The sequence below is a fragment of the Streptopelia decaocto genome (assembly GCF_964273445.1).
Source record: "Streptopelia decaocto genome assembly, chromosome: 2".
Classification (NCBI taxonomy): domain Eukaryota; kingdom Metazoa; phylum Chordata; class Aves; order Columbiformes; family Columbidae; genus Streptopelia; species Streptopelia decaocto.
The window spans coordinates 44,250,421-44,265,996 of NC_138655.1; the positions used below are offsets into that span (position 1 = coordinate 44,250,421).

Consider the following 15,576-nt stretch of genomic DNA (forward strand, 5'->3'; position numbering starts at 1 on the left):
CTTTTACAATTCTTTTTGATAGTCCTTTTAAAACCAAAATTACTCTGTATGTGCTTTCTGTTAATTCAGTGTATTTTTTTGAAAGAAACAGTTCTATAGTTCATGGTTTTTTTTATTGTTGGTTAACACAACGATCTCTTTGACTAGTTTTAAGAAAAATAAAAAATCCTAATTTGTTTTTCTTCTGTCATTCCAGATAGACTCTTCAGTGTCTTTCAATACCAATCATGAAGCATTTACAGCTGTTTTTAATACGTATATCAGTCTACTTACTGATCAGGATTTAGGCTTAAATCTCAAGGTAAAATGCTCACTTCAGTGGCTTCCTAGCCCTCCTCAGATTAGAATGTTAATTGTTCATGAAATTCCTTGTTATTTGACCTAAATTTCATGTTAGTAAACATGGCACCACCAGTAACATGGGCACCACTTCTAGTTTTTATTCTCCTGTTCAACATCCTAAAAAATGGTAAATCATCCTTTTTGTTCTTCAGATAGAAGGCAATATCACAGTTGTCGTGCTTTGCTTTTAAGTGCTCTTTTTTTTTTCTTGCCCAGCTGGAAGGCATGTAATTTTTAGGCAAAAAATTACTGTCAATTGCAAATTATTTAGAACTCTGAAGTGTTAATTTGAGAAACAACAGCTAATCAGGCTTTTAGCAAGGAGTGTCATTTCCTACAGGCCAAATGACAAATATCTGCCATGATTTTAATGTCTATGTCTGCAAGTATGAGATCAGTACTAATGGATCAGCTGCTATATGCGGCTTGGTCAGGAGAGGGAGGTAAAGTACTGCATGCTGACAGTGGAAGTTATAGAAGGTGCTGGGAGCATAAGGTTTAGACTAGAAGATCAAAAAATGTGGACTAGTGAAACAGCTTTGCAGAGCTGCTGCTCTACCAGCCTGCCTTTAGCTGGGCAGAGTTTTGTACTTTCCTGTGCCTTCAGAATAAATAGTTTGGGATCTTGTTTTAGCTGCCAGGTGATGCATTAAATCAGTCACTTGTGTGAGAATGGATGCTTGCTTTAAAAGAACAGTGAGGTCTTATTCATATCCATGCCAGCCAATGCGGTATTAATAAGCTTTTAACTCTCAGCAGTAACCAAAGCTGTTTTCTAAACTAGCACCTGATGATGAGCAGCTACATTAAATATCTTTATCAGTACGCTAAGCCACTGAATCAATAAGCACGGCCACTGCTCCTATTTTGTGGTCCCATCAGCTTGCTTTGTAGTTAGAGATTTCTTTTTCCTGGCGTGAAACTGCACTTTCTTTTTTCTTCAGGGTCAAGCAGTGATAATTCTCCCATTCTTCACTAATTTGACTGGAGAAAAACTTAATGACCTTAAGAATGCTCTTGATCAACTTGTAGCTTTCAATTTTCCCATGAGGTCTGATGAGTTTGCCAAAGGAACCTTGAAGCACAATAATTATGTAGACTGCACTAAGAAGGTCAGTATTTTTAACAAATGTGTCATTAGAAGCCTGAGTGAACTATGTTTGGAAACAATGTTTTACAGGATCTGGAATTAGAGAGACCCTCAATTCACATGAGAAAATCAGCCTTTCTGTTTCTGAGTTGTGTCTTTATCCAGAAGTTTAATGTACAAATACACATTAAATCAACATATCCTTCTGTGCATCTGTTTCTGATCAGTATTGAAAAATAGTTACATAATTAGGTGGAATTTATTTGATCTGGTGTGGCTCCTTATGTTACGGTTTACTTCTTTTTCAGTTTTTAGATGCATTAGAATTGTCTCAGAGTCCAATGTTGTTGCAGTTGATGACAGAAGTTCTCTGTAGGGACCATAGACATTGTGTGGAGGACTTATTTCAAGCCAGCTTCAAAAGAATTTCCAGAAGGTGAGTTTAGTTTCTTAGATTTTACTCTTGTTCTCACTGAATTTTTACTGAAGCAAATATGCTTCCTCTATTATGTCGTCCTTGCAATAGTGATAAGTTTTACATAATAGCTTTAATTCAGATTTTACTTTTGCCTTCCCATTACCCAAATATTTCTGAAGTGTGAACAAGTGGCACCAACTTCCAGATGACACTTCCAACACATGGGTAAGTTTCGTAAAGCCCCGTGTAAATTAGTGTATTCTGGCAGAATTCGATTGAAGATAGTAACTGTTTGTGATACCTGTATTTGCTATCCCTGTATAACCACATGATCAGTTAAGTTAATAGCACTTAAGGTGAATTACTTCGTTCAACCCATTTGAAAATACAAGAGCATGTTCATTTAATTGAATGTTTCCAGAGTGGTAAATTGTAGACACAAACATGTTCTGTCCACAGAAGAAGTCTTTAGTCTCTTCTAAACCAAACACTCCGATTCATGATGGGCTATGAAGTATTGACTATTTTGGAGTGTGTAGTTTCCTGGACAAAGTCATTTACCTTATGCCGAAGTCACATTTTTGCAATTGCAGCTTTTACAAAATCATTCAGAACAACAGTTCATCTAGTAGTGGAACACCTGATACATCACGGAAGGACCTGATAACAGTGAAGTCTCCTCCTTTTTTTCCTTCTTGTTTGTCTCCGTTCTTTAGGTGTACCAGATGAATACTTCTTTTAGGTTGTTTACAGAACAGGAACTGTGAAAGCTCATGATTGCTTTTGGATTAAACTAACAAAGATATACGAACAAGTTTACCATCTGTTGCAGAGTAAGAAGCTGAGATTTTCTTTGGAGAGCTGCACAATAAGTGACAATTGAACCTGATCTTGTATGTCTTGTAGGATGCTAACCCAGGAGGGTAATGCAGACAGTAAAAAATTTTAAATGTCACTCACAAGATTTTGAGACATAAATGGAGTCTAGTAAAAGAGTTTTCATCTTGAAATTACTGTCTTGTTTAGGAGCACCACTGACAAACAGGTGATACTGTTGGACACTGTTCACAAAATGTTCCAGAGTGAAGAACTTCTTTCAAATACAACTCGTCAAGCATTTGTGGATCGCTCCCTCCTCACTCTCTTGTGGCACTGCAGCTTGGATGCGCTGAGAGAATTCTTTGGCAAGATTATAGTACAGGCTATGGATACACTTAATTCCAGGTTTACAAAGGTATGACTTACTTTTTTTACTTGAGGAAGGTATAGTAAAATGTCAGCGTTGGTATGTACATTCTGCGTAACCCTTGAGTGAAACAATAATTGAAGCCATTTGCTTCCAGTTTTCTGTATCTTGGAGCAGAAGTTTGTGCCAATTTCATAGTTTGATTATTACTGATAAACTTTATTCCCCAACACACTGTTCCTTTGAGGTTAATGTATGTTTGCATATCTACTGTGTAAAAAAAGTTGAAACTAGAATCTATCTATATATATCTGAAGGGGTCTGAAATTCTGTCAAAAGTAAAACTCCATTCTCTCTTTGAAATATAAAAGCTGTATAACATTGTAGCCTGTTATAACATTGTAGGAAAGATATATTGAGCCTCCATAATGAAAGCTCTTAAATTAGGTGCCTTCCTTCCAGAGAAAGAAACGTATCTTCAAATCCTTGTAAAGATCCTTCAGTGAGAGGTCTCGAGCACAGATCTTCCTTTATTTACAGCCTATCCTCCGATTTAGAGTATAGTTACGTGCCATGATTGTGTTGTCAGTGGAGGTCTCTTCTATTGCTGTAGTTCTTCACTTCCATGGTTTTGCTGATGCAGCTGTTTAAAGGCAGCAAGACAAACAAGAAGCTGAAATGATCCAAATTTAATAATAGTTATTAAATCAAAATGAATGAAAGCCAGTATGGTGACAGGTATGAATGTTTTATTAATACTTACAGGTGTAATGAGTCTGAGCCATTACTTGCTATTCTGCTTATTATACTCCAACATCACTATAATGATTTAGGCCAATTGTATTTAAGGCAGCTCATCTGATAAAGACCAGGTCGACATAGTTTTAATAACTGTATTACACAGGAACTCGGAATCTGTCAGTCTTTTATTATCATCAGCTCTTTTCTCCATTTTAGAAGGTATCAGTGAGCTGAAAGCTCTTAAGTAGAAACTAGAGTGACTGCAGAGCAACTTAGGAAGGGCAGGATCCAGGAAATCTCTTTCTGAGGTTTTGCTTGTTTATTTCCAGTCCAATGAATGTATTTTTGATACACAAGTCACCAAGAAAATGGGGTATTACAAGCTGTTAGAAGTGATGTATGTGCGTCTTTCAAAAGAGGATGTTTACTCCAAGGACTCTAAAATAAACCAAGCTTACCGTGGCTCCATGAGTGTAGAAGGAAATGAGCTTACCAAGACACTAATAAAGTAAGACTATTATTTATTTTATTTTGTTTTGATCTCTAATTGAGTTTTGGGCAGATAGACTTTGTAAGTATGCCATATAAAGCAGAAGATTGATTTGTTCAAAGGTAAATGTAATCTGTGATGTAGCTTTTGATTTTAAATGGAATACACGATATTGAATTTGTATTGATAGAATGATCTCTACTGTAGACTATAATTCTGTGTCAGGATAACTTTTGTCCCCTTCTTTTGCCATTTTTTTTCTATTTGTTAAGCTTGTGTTTTGTTTTGTTTTTTTTCCTGTATGATTCTTGGCCTTTGATTTGTGTTTTCACAATTTCAGTTTCAGTATAGTTACACTTTCCTCTGGAGGATGGTTCTATGTTGTAAGATAGGTATTTATATGATTGATGAGAAGATGGGATGGATTTTAATTTACATTTCATAATACAGCAGCACGCCCAGTAGGTGTAATTTGGTTTAATCACCGCTGCAGAAGGGAACAAAATCGTAATACTGATATAGATATGCTAATTAGTATTATCTAGTTTGTTCAATATTCTGAAAATAATATGAGATGCCTGAATTGCTGTTCATTTGTTTTGTTTTAATTTTATTTTAAAATACTATGTCCTTTAAAGAATTTCTTGGCTGTGTTTTGCAGAAGATCTATAAATGGCTGGGGACAAAAGACCTATAAAAATTGCATCTAAACCATTTTTTTCTAGCTGATCTATAGCATAGTTTAGCATACCTGTCTGGTCATAATTTCATTGGAAAAGACCATGAGAGAGATTTGTGCGTTAATTGAAACATACCTCCATCTTATCTGAAAATGGCCTATCATGGTATTCCTGACGTTTAGGACCGCTGTGTAGATACTTGGGGAAGCTGTCTTTGCATTGCGGAATGGTTCCCGTTTAGCACAGTACAGCTGTGGAGAACTTGAGCAAGTCTGAGGTTTAATGCTGTTACTTCTATAATAACAAAGTTCTCTTGAAATTCTTTGGTCTTTGACTGGGGCCTTTCCTGTGCTTCTTAAAAAGAGACTTCTGATGGTGTTTTCTTGCCTGTTTCTGTTTTAAGGTCATGCTATGATGCATTTACAGAAAACATGGCAGGAGAGGGTCAGCTGTTGGAGAAGAGGAGACAGTATCATTGTGCAGCATATAATTGTGCCATTGCTGTTATCAGTTGTGTCTTCACTGAAAGTAAATTTTATCAAGGCTTTCTTTTTACAGAAAAACCAGAAAAGGTAAGAAGTTGTTGTTGCTCTTAGAAGGCTTTCAGAGCATGAGACACAAAGTGATTTTACCTGATTGCAATAAATCAAACCTGAATGGCATGCGATTATACTAACAAACTACCTGGTGAGGCAATAGAAGGAGTTGTAGCTGACTTTCTTGCATTCTTCACGGAATTTGAATTGCTGATGCAGGTTTTGCCATCTGTTGGGGAATGGGTGAAGTAGTGATACATTTACCCTGTTTTCCTTCCATTCTCAATAATTTATCTAAAATATGAGGAAAACCCTATTGCTTAAGTTCTCTAGTGCTTGAAATATACTTGAATAAGAGATACTCTCTTTATAGTCTGTGTTTTGAATTCTTGAGTAGTTGAATAGCAAAATTTTCTTAACAGTAATGTTTTAGAAGAGAAGCATGCCACATTGTCTATATTGTTGATCTGGGTTTTTTTAAGAAGAAATAAAATGCATTCAGAGCAATTGTTATTGTGTGCAGCATTATAATTTGGATATTTCCAAACATGCTTTGGTTCACAGAACTTGCTGATTTTTGAAAATTTGATAGACCTGAAGCGTCAGTATATGTTTCCTGTAGAAATTGAGGTGAGTGGAATGTACTTTTTAGCATACTCGTTCTGGTAGTAAACGGCTGTAGGAATAAGTAATTTAGCTGTTGTTTTATAGTAGTAATTTTACTACATGCGATTTCCATTCATGTTAACTGGTTTTGATCATTTTTTTGGCAGTTCTGTAAATAAATAACTGTAAATTTAAAAAAATTCAGCCTTGATTTCTTGCTGTTTAGGTGCCTCTGGAAAGGAAGAAGCGATACATTGCTATTAGAAAGGAGGCCAGGGATGCAGGGAATAGCGATCAAGGTATGGAAGTCATTTATGACAGTGAAAAAAATGTCATCTTACCTTTCATACAGTGTTCACTGATGTGTTGCTAATTGGCTTCTACAGTAGCAGGAATAAAAGCATTCAATGTGCTCTATGTAACAACCGATTCCCACCCACCCTCAAGATTTAGTGGCCAATAAAGGCTTGTTTCTTGTAATTACCTTGATTAATGGCCTATTCTTTTTTCCTATACAGATGAACCCAAGTATTTAGCTTCTGCATCATACATGATGGATAGCAGTTTGAGCGAGGAAATGAGTCAGTTTGATTTTTCTACTGGAGTCCAAGGTTTTTCTTATAGCTCCCAAGATGTTACAGCTACCAGCACTCGTTTCAGGAGGAAGGTAATTTATTGAATTAAGTGCTGTGAGGAAGAAAAGTTTTATGCTTTCTAGCAATTGCATACATGTATTGGGGTTGAAATTTCTAGTCTCCTATATTTGTTCTATTTAACTGAGAATGGATGATGAGAGAGGTGACTTGGGCTGTGTTCTGTTGGTCATTTTTCTTCTTCCACCGCCTACAGCTGGAGAAAAGCAGTGCTAGAGCATCGGGTTTCTAAACCTGAGTAATGTGAGTGAAGTCCAGCTTGAGTTGTAGAAAGGTGGATTGTGACTTTATGTGCACTAAGGAGTACCTAGTGGTAGTTGCATTTTGCTGTTCGGCAACTGATTTCCTCTAATTTCCTTCATCTTTTTGTTTTTGAAGGCACTTGACCAAGCTGGTTGTATCAAATGCATGGAATACATGATCAAATACGTTATTTTTGTATCGCTGTTCTGGCACCTTGTATTTAACTGATGCTCTTGGAAGAACAGTATTTAATATGTTCCAGGACTTGAAGTTGCGTTCTTTCTGCAGTCATAGAATCATTTTGGTTGGAATAGACCCTCAGGATCATCGAGTCCAACCATAACAAACCTAACTCTAGCACTAAGCCATGTCCCTGAGCACCTCATCTAAATGCCTTTTAAACACCTCCAGGGATGGTGACCCCACCACTTCCCTGGGCAGCCTGACAAATCAGTCAATCAAAATCAATCAAGAGACATCAAGAGTAATACTGATAGGATAGGTATTTGCTATAAAACAGAAAGAAGGGCTGTAAAATCTGTCAAAATAAATGTTAACATTCATAAAGACAAACTGTTTCTATGTTTGGGATTAAGGAGGTGTTTTAGCTGCAGCAAAGTTAACCAGAAATGTAGTTTCTATCTGCTTTGTGTAGTAATGTTGTAATTTCTAACTATAAACAATTTTCTTTTGTGATCTATTCCGGGTAGCAAAAGATATTGTGGTGGTTGCTAGTCAGTGTGAAACAGCACATCCATAAAAATATGACCTTCCCCATGTGAAAGGTGTTAACACATTCTTTCATCTGTGAAATGAAGTAATTTGTGAGGTTCAGCTAAATCTTCCTGCTTCCAGCAGTTGCCACACCTATCCTGGCAGGTAATAGAGTAATATGAGGGTGACATCTGTTGGCACAGGAAGTAAAAGATGGGCACAGCTGGTACGTATCTTTGGGAGGTGTCTGTTTGAACACCACATTTGGTGTATTCCCTGTTGCACATACTGAGCGTACAGTCAAATCTGTAAACACAGATAAGATCAGAATGACTCATGCATTATCATGATTTAAAAGAAAATGTAGTGTTATTGTTAATCATAGTAGCGTCTTTTTTTGTTTTGTTTTCAGGAGCCCACAGAATACATGGTTTTAAATGATGAGATGGAATTGGAAATGGATGAACTCAACCAACATGAATGTATGGCTTCTCTGACCACTCTGATTAAACATATGCAGAGGAACCAGATCACACCCAAAGTAGAGGAGGCCAGTATTAACCCAAAAGTTGGCATTTTTTCACTAATTACACCAAGAAAAGGGAGTCAGGATTGCATGCCTTTATTTATTAATAAGGCATTAATGTGGCGTACGTGGCTCAATCTAGGAGCTCTTTGGCTTGGTAAGACTGTTTAATCCAAGTAATTTGATTTTTTGCTCATCTCTTTTAAATTTCAGGGGACATTACCAGTAGATCTTCCTCTCTGGATGAAATTTCTGCATGGCAAATTAGGAAATCCATCAGTACCACTAAATATTCGCCTCTTCATTGCAAAACTTATTGTTAATACTGAGGATGTGAGTCATTTTTTGGACACGTTTTTTCTGTTAACGTAACAGGTTGAATTATAATATCAACTGTGTAACTCTTGTGGGTTAAAATATTTCATCAGCTGAGACTTTTGGGGTATTCAAATTGATTATCTTGCCATGGTAAAAGGAAATGCATTCATGGCCCAAAATTCCAGATAGTGGCAGTATTTGAAGTGTAACATAAGTACTTTTTTTCCCCAAACTCTACTTCTCTAAGTAGACGATGTCCACAATATTTGTCTTCTGTGAACTGTAAGTAATTGATTCATTGATAGTGGGCAAGAGCTATGGCTGATTGTTTGCCACCTATGCAGGAGCAAAACCAGTGGTTTTTTAATGGTCACGGATGAGTCTTATGGAAATCCTTAGAGCTAAATGATGTTCTGGTTGCAGAAAGATATTAAGACAGCATAAAGTATCTTTGCCTGAGAAGAAATGTTCTCATTCTTGGGTAAAACATTCTCATCCTATTTCATACAGTGATTTTAAAGTATAATGCTTCTTTCTGAAATATTCCAAACCCAAAATTCAAAAAGGCTGAATTTCAGAATGAATTCAAGAAGCTTTAGCACCCACTTAATGGTACTTTCTTACTAAAGCTGTCTGAAATGGAAGGGTAGATAAATGGCATAGTCTTTCAAATCTTTTAAGAACGGGTTTTCGGAGTGAGAGCTGTATTATGTGGGTCCTAGAGAAATAATTAACTTTATATGAACACTTGGGTAAAGGATTCTAAGCAGAAGTGTGAGGAATGTAGTTATGGATACTTTCTATTTTAAAGTTACTTTAAAGCAACCACCACAACAATTTTAGAGGTTAAGCAAAGTGCTAAGAGGTTGATTTAACAGTCTAACCTGTAGTGATCATTGAACAACAGATTACTGAATAGTTGGGTGACTGGTAATTGATTCTCCTGTTTTCCATAGGTTTTCCGACCTTATGCAAAGCAGTGGCTTGGTCCATTGCTGCAGCTTGTTGTTTCTGGGAATAACGGAGGTGAAGGAATTCATTACATGGTAGTGGAAATAGTAGTTACTATCCTTTCCTGGACAAGTGTAGCCACTCCCAAAGTAAGGAAATGTGAAGTTCAGTTTTAATATTATTGTGACTCTTTGGTAATGAATGAGTTTGTTATTTTGCACTTTTCTACGTGAGTCCACAGTTTCTTTTAGATATTAACTTCAAAAATAGTATATTTACTTGCTTGCTTTCATAAAACAATATATGTCTTCATGGCATAGCCACTATGTTTATTTTTGTTCTTCTTCATTGTAGGGGAGTATTAAGGATGAGATTTTAGCAAACAGATTGCTTGAATTCTTAATGAAGAATGCCTTTCACCAAAAAAGAGCTGTGTTCAGACACAATCTAGAAATCATAAAGACAGTTATAGAGTGTTGGAAGAACTGTCTCTCCATACCTTACAGGTAAGCACTTAGACAATTGTTTATTTTATCAGTATTTCACAAATAGAAGTGCACTTTATCAAAGGAGATGAAAAGGTAAATTCATCTGCAACAGTAAACTCTTTGTCCCTAGGGCTGACAGTAGAACTTCAGAACTGGACTCTCCAAAGGTTGTAACTTAATTTGCAAAACAACAAGGAGGCAGGGAAAACATGTAGAGGGTTACAACAGCAACAACAAAAGCAGGAGTAATCTCTGCAAAGACATTTTATTTGAAATTGAGTGTTATCACCAAATATGGGTGCACTCTTAGTAAGACTTCTGTGATCTGCTGTGTTCTAGAACTTGTTGCAGGGAATTGATGTGGGCTTACAATCTTATCTTTTTAGATTTTTTTTTCAAAGACTTCTTAGACTTCCTCATTGAAGCTAAATACTTCTGAATATATGCTTTCTGCTGGTGCTGGTGGAAGTGTATATGCATATATGCATGCTTTCTGCTGGTTTGGGTGGGGCTGTGTGTACGTATATACATAGCAAGTGATTTATGGTGTGTATATTTTGGGGCTTTCATGTATATCATTACTTATGTTTTTATCCAACAGTTTAATATTTGAAAAGTTTTCTAGTGGAGATCCTGATACAAAGGACAATTCAGTGGGAATTCAGCTGCTTGGAATTGTTCTGGCTAACAGTTTACCTCCCTTTGACCCAAAGTGTGAAATAGACCGTGTCAGGTGAGAAATGCAGCTTTTTGGAGAATTTTGATAAAACCATAAGACAGAGAGCATGTTTAACTTGTCAGCATGAACTATGGTAGCTGGATTGTTCATCAGAATTGTTTGCCCCATCATCCCTTTTCTATTGTCTGTCAGATGTAATGCTTTTCTAATGGCAAACTGCAGACCACATTTATTTTGGAAAATATCTAGAGAACGTAAGCTTTTTTACAGTGGGTCCCAGGGTTGCAGTTTCATGGGGATTAACAGAGTCGGGAACTGAGACACTGCAGGTGGAAATCCATGTTTTGCTGTATTCAGCTCTTCTAAAAGCAGTTGCTGTTCCCCTAGACAGTTCGTGTGAGTTTTTTGTTTCAGTTTAAAATTGGAGGCTGGAGTAGTGACTTACAGCAGGTCTGATTTTTGTGTTAGGTATTTTCAGGCTTTGGCCAGCAACATGGGCTTATTGAAGTATAAAGAAGTTTATGCAGCTGCAGCAGAAGTGTTGGGACTTGCTCTTCATTATCTTGCTGAGAGAGAAGATGTAAGTGAACTGTATTGTGTGTTTGACCGTTCCTGTCTTAATTCTGTGTACGTCTTTGTATGACTACTCAATTCAGCCCCCAAAATGAATGTATTTAAAACTCAACAGTCCTTGTACAAAAGATTGAGTAAAAGTTTTAAGCTATTAACTCAAGAGGAAAAGAATTTGAGAGAAAACTAAACGTGGAGTTTTTGCTCTGCTGATTTGGAGCTGACAGTGAATGGTCTCTATCTGGGGTGCTGCTCAGCTTTTGCTAACAAGCGACACTGGCATGGTACATTTAAATTTTGTTTTTCATGGTTTCATTGTTTTGTTTGGTTAACTTCTGAAATTTGTTGCGAGAAGAGGTTCTAGGGGTAAGTAGCATCAGTGGGTTCAAAGAGAAATTAGACAAATTCATGTACAAAACAAACATAAACAGGTTCTAAAAACACTAGACAACAAGGTGCATTCCAGGATCCCTGATCTAATGACGGATGCACGTCGGGTTGCATGGGGGAAAAGGAGGACCAAATGCACCCAGGCTCATGTGCTCCCCCTAAGTTTCATTCTGCAGCTGCTATTTGAGACAAAAATACCAAGATATGGGCTAGGTGGATCGTTAGTCTTACCTTGTAGGTTATTCTTACTTCTCTCCCCCGCTGCTTTTACTTCTTTCTCTGCCTAATTGAATTCTGGTTACTGTTTCACAGTTTGTAGAGCATATTTCATAAACTGAGTTCCTACAGGCTTCTCTTTCACAGTGTTTTGAGTAAATGAGCAAGAGCAAAGACAGTGCAAACATTTTACCCTATTTACCCTATGTCCTATTTCTTTGACATTAAATGAAGGCTGTTGATTATTTTTCACCTTTTCACTAAAAATACCGGCGTTTTTACAGTCATTAATTGGAAATCTGCCATAGTGAATGAGAAGCTACTTATTTATATAAGCATACTAAGCAACTTGTATTTCCAAATTAAGGTGTTTCTTCCAAACCAATCAAAGAAAGCTCACAAATATATTGTCTAAGCAGGCAAACATATGTTTCAGCCGGGCATAACTGTACAGCAGCCACGAAGCACCATAAATGTCAAGATGAGGCAAGTGAATCTTACTTGGTGAAATGCACTAGAATCAAACAGTACAGCAACAGAACTATGTGGCATTACGATGGTTATGAGTTTCACGGCTGTGCTTGTCTTACTGTCTTTCTCATTTTCAGGTACTTGAAGATCCAGTTTATGATTGTGTCATAAGACAATTAAAACAACATCAGAATGCCCAACAGGATAAGTTTATTCAATGCTTGAATAAAGTTGTTAAGAATTTCCCACCTCTTGCTGACAGGTATATCATGATTTACTTGGTATGTTCATTTTAGATCTAGAGGAATAATGGACAATAACTTGCTTTTCTTTATGGCCTTCTGCTTCTGTCAAGGTTTATGAATGCAGTATTCTTTTTGATACCCAAACTTCATGGTGTGATGAAAACCTACTGTCTGGAAGTAATAATGTGTCGGGCAGAAGAAATACCTGATCTTCACTTGCAGTTAAAGACTAAAGACTTTACCCAGATCATGAACCACAGGTGAGTGGTTGTGTGATCACTAATGTGGATGCATAATCTAAACTTCTTGATAACATTTTTTGTGCTGATCACAACATTTTTAGATTCAGAAGCGTTTATAGTTTACATTCATTTTTTGATCACTGCTCTCCTAATGTGAGCTCATGGAATTTGGGAGTTAAGATGGTTAAATGGCTGTGAAAAACAAAGAAAAAAACCTAAATAGCATTAAGGTGAAACACCACTGGGATGTGAATTTCTGTTTTATGTATTAGTTTAGTTATATTCTCACTCTGAGGTTGAACTCAAAACTATTTACCTCAAGCCCTTTATGCAAATGCAGATTTTATTGCTAAAACCTAAACTGATCTTCTGGTTCTCTGTGTAGCAGTGAAAAGAAAAGCAATGTAACTGTTCTTTTTTCCCCCTCTTCCCCTCTCTTTTTAGGGATGATGAAAGGCAAAGGGTTTGTTTGGATATAGTGTACAAGATGCTGTCTAAACTAAAACCACTAGAACTTAAAGAACTTCTTCCTGCAGTATCAGGGTTCATTTCTCACCCTTCTGTAATATGTAGACAGCGCATGTATGATATTCTGATGTGGATTTATGATAATTACAGGTATGTATTCCCAGCAGATGTTTTCTTTCAGTGGTTTGTCACAAGCAGAGTGAAAGTGCTTGTGACACTTTGAGCACATGTCCCTCAGTGTGGGACTTTGCCAGTTCTCAGAAGAATCGAGCCTATGGTTTCCCCAAGTAGCTCTGGCCTTTGGTGGCAATTTTATCACTTCCAGTATGGGACAAAGGCTTAAACCTGAACTTTAGTCCAGAACTGGGATGTTTCATCACCACAGCATGGTGATAGAAGAGGTCTTGGCTCTGATGCTTCCACTTCTTTTCTTGTTGCTGGAATTTGTAACTAGTAAGAACTGTACACTAGAGAAATTTGCTTATAGTTAGAAGGTGTATTAAAGCACTTTGGCATGATCTGGATCTCTTCAATCTGATAGGATAAAGATGTTCTTTTCTTTGACCCCTTAGGGTAGGGATGTAGTCAGTTTGACAAGCGGGTTGATGTTGAATCCTCTAACTTAGTTGGGTTGTGTTATATGCTTTTTCACAAGATAACTGAGCTATTTGAATGGATAATTGTTGTGAAGAAAAAGTACAGGCAGTTTTTACTCCAGCATCGCTTGGGACAAGCTAATTCCCTGCCTTTTCCTCAGGTTTGACCTTGCAAACTCAGAATTAATTCCTTTTGGCCTTTGTAATACCTAATGTGCATTATTTAGCTTTCAGATTTTTACTTTTCTAAGTAGTGGTGAGACAAGACATTTTTGGCAATGAAGATCTCATATTATGAAAACAAATGCAGTGATATCAAGTTGAGATTTTTATGAGAAAGTCATGTTCCTCCTTTTCTCCCACTGTCTTCATCCTCTTAATTTACAATGGATTATTTGAGAGAAGTCATTAAGAGAGATTTTTCTCTTAAAATCAGTGATCCAGAAAGCCAAGCAGATGGTGATTCTCAGGAAATACTCAAACTGGCAAAAGAAATCCTGCTTCAAGGACTGATTGACGAGAATGCCGAACTGCAGTGAGTAAACAGTGTTGTGATGACTGACTGAAGCAATAAATCCTTAAATTGCTCTATCTCGGAAGAGTTGATCCTTAGAGATTTTTTTAAGTATTTTAGTATCAAAGAGTAACAGTGAGATAACATAGTTTCCTTTTCTTCCAATAAGTTAATATGCAAAATTTTGTCCCCTACTGTTACACCAAATTTATGTGAAGCACAGAACTTCTGGACAAACTTCTGAGCCATGGAGAAGTTGTTACAGTATCTTAGACCTAATTCTGCGTTTATGTTCTGGACACTTTTAACAACAAGGCAGCCTTCACTATACACAGACATACAAAAATAGATTAGATATTGGATTTTTAAAATGTTTTTGGTGAAGCAGAAGATAGAATAGGAGTTCCCTGTGCTTATCCACCCCTAGCACTTTTCAAGAGGAAAACAACCTAATGGAAATATTTTTTTCAGAGTAAACCTTTAGTATCAGGTAAATGGCAGAGAGCATGGTAGATGAATGAGGAAGTTTTTATCATTCAGTTGAAGATCCATGACATTAAAGGGTTAGTTGAAGGTGTTACAATCTTACTGTGGTGGGGGTTTTTTTTGTTTTTTGTTTGTTTCTTTTTAATTGACCTTTTTGATAGTGTTGTGTTTTCTGCTTGCAGATAACTAAGAATAAATTTATTCTTTGCCTTTACAGATTAATTGTTAGGAATTTTTGGAGTTATGAGACAAGGTTACCTGCAAATATTCCTGATCGCATGCTGGCGTTGTTAAATTCTTTATATTCCACCAAAATTGAAACACAGTACTTAAGTCTAATCACGAATTTTCTGCTTGAAATGACTAGCAAGAGCCCGGATTATTCCAGAAAAATATTTGAGCATCCACTGTCTGAATGCAAGTTTCAGGTGAATTATCGTGTGTTGTCTTGTGTGCGTCCGTGTGACAAATTCCAGTCCTTAGTGTAGTTACCACTTGGACAAGAATGACATAGTGAAGGAGTTTTCTGGAAGTGTGTTTTGTACTCCATAGTTAATAGCCATAGCAGTCATGCATTACGCACAGTATCAGAAGTTTGATTTTGTGGGGGGCAATAATATTGCTTTCTTTTCAAAAAATAAAATTTTAATTAAAGTAATTATATATACCAAGTAGAGTTGATGTGTAATGAAATACTTAAAAAAGAGGGTAATGGAG

General features: G+C 36.7%; 1 protein-coding gene across 2 annotated transcripts in view; it reads left to right on the plus strand.

Annotated features, from left to right (window-relative positions):
* The window catches only part of PRKDC (protein kinase, DNA-activated, catalytic subunit), a gene marked incomplete at its 5' end in the record, with an annotated part of 84,477 nt that overhangs the window by 31,525 nt on the left and 37,376 nt on the right, over positions 1-15,576 (plus strand). For both annotated transcript variants that reach the window (XR_014183257.1, XM_082044771.1), the window contains 20 exons: positions 197-301; positions 1,287-1,454; positions 1,741-1,868; positions 2,877-3,084; positions 4,107-4,285; positions 5,351-5,519; positions 6,048-6,113; positions 6,316-6,388; positions 6,608-6,756; positions 8,112-8,249; positions 8,439-8,558; positions 9,500-9,643; positions 9,849-10,000; positions 10,584-10,715; positions 11,130-11,241; positions 12,446-12,570; positions 12,664-12,813; positions 13,240-13,413; positions 14,296-14,394; positions 15,077-15,287. Coding sequence is in view for 1 of the 2 variants with exons in the window: in XM_082044771.1 (XP_081900897.1) it covers positions 197-301; positions 1,287-1,454; positions 1,741-1,868; positions 2,877-3,084; positions 4,107-4,285; positions 5,351-5,519; positions 6,048-6,113; positions 6,316-6,388; positions 6,608-6,756; positions 8,112-8,249; positions 8,439-8,558; positions 9,500-9,643; positions 9,849-10,000; positions 10,584-10,715; positions 11,130-11,241; positions 12,446-12,570; positions 12,664-12,813; positions 13,240-13,413; positions 14,296-14,394; positions 15,077-15,287 (2,802 nt within the window). The remainder of the gene's footprint in view (positions 1-196; positions 302-1,286; positions 1,455-1,740; positions 1,869-2,876; positions 3,085-4,106; positions 4,286-5,350; positions 5,520-6,047; positions 6,114-6,315; positions 6,389-6,607; positions 6,757-8,111; positions 8,250-8,438; positions 8,559-9,499; positions 9,644-9,848; positions 10,001-10,583; positions 10,716-11,129; positions 11,242-12,445; positions 12,571-12,663; positions 12,814-13,239; positions 13,414-14,295; positions 14,395-15,076; positions 15,288-15,576) is intronic.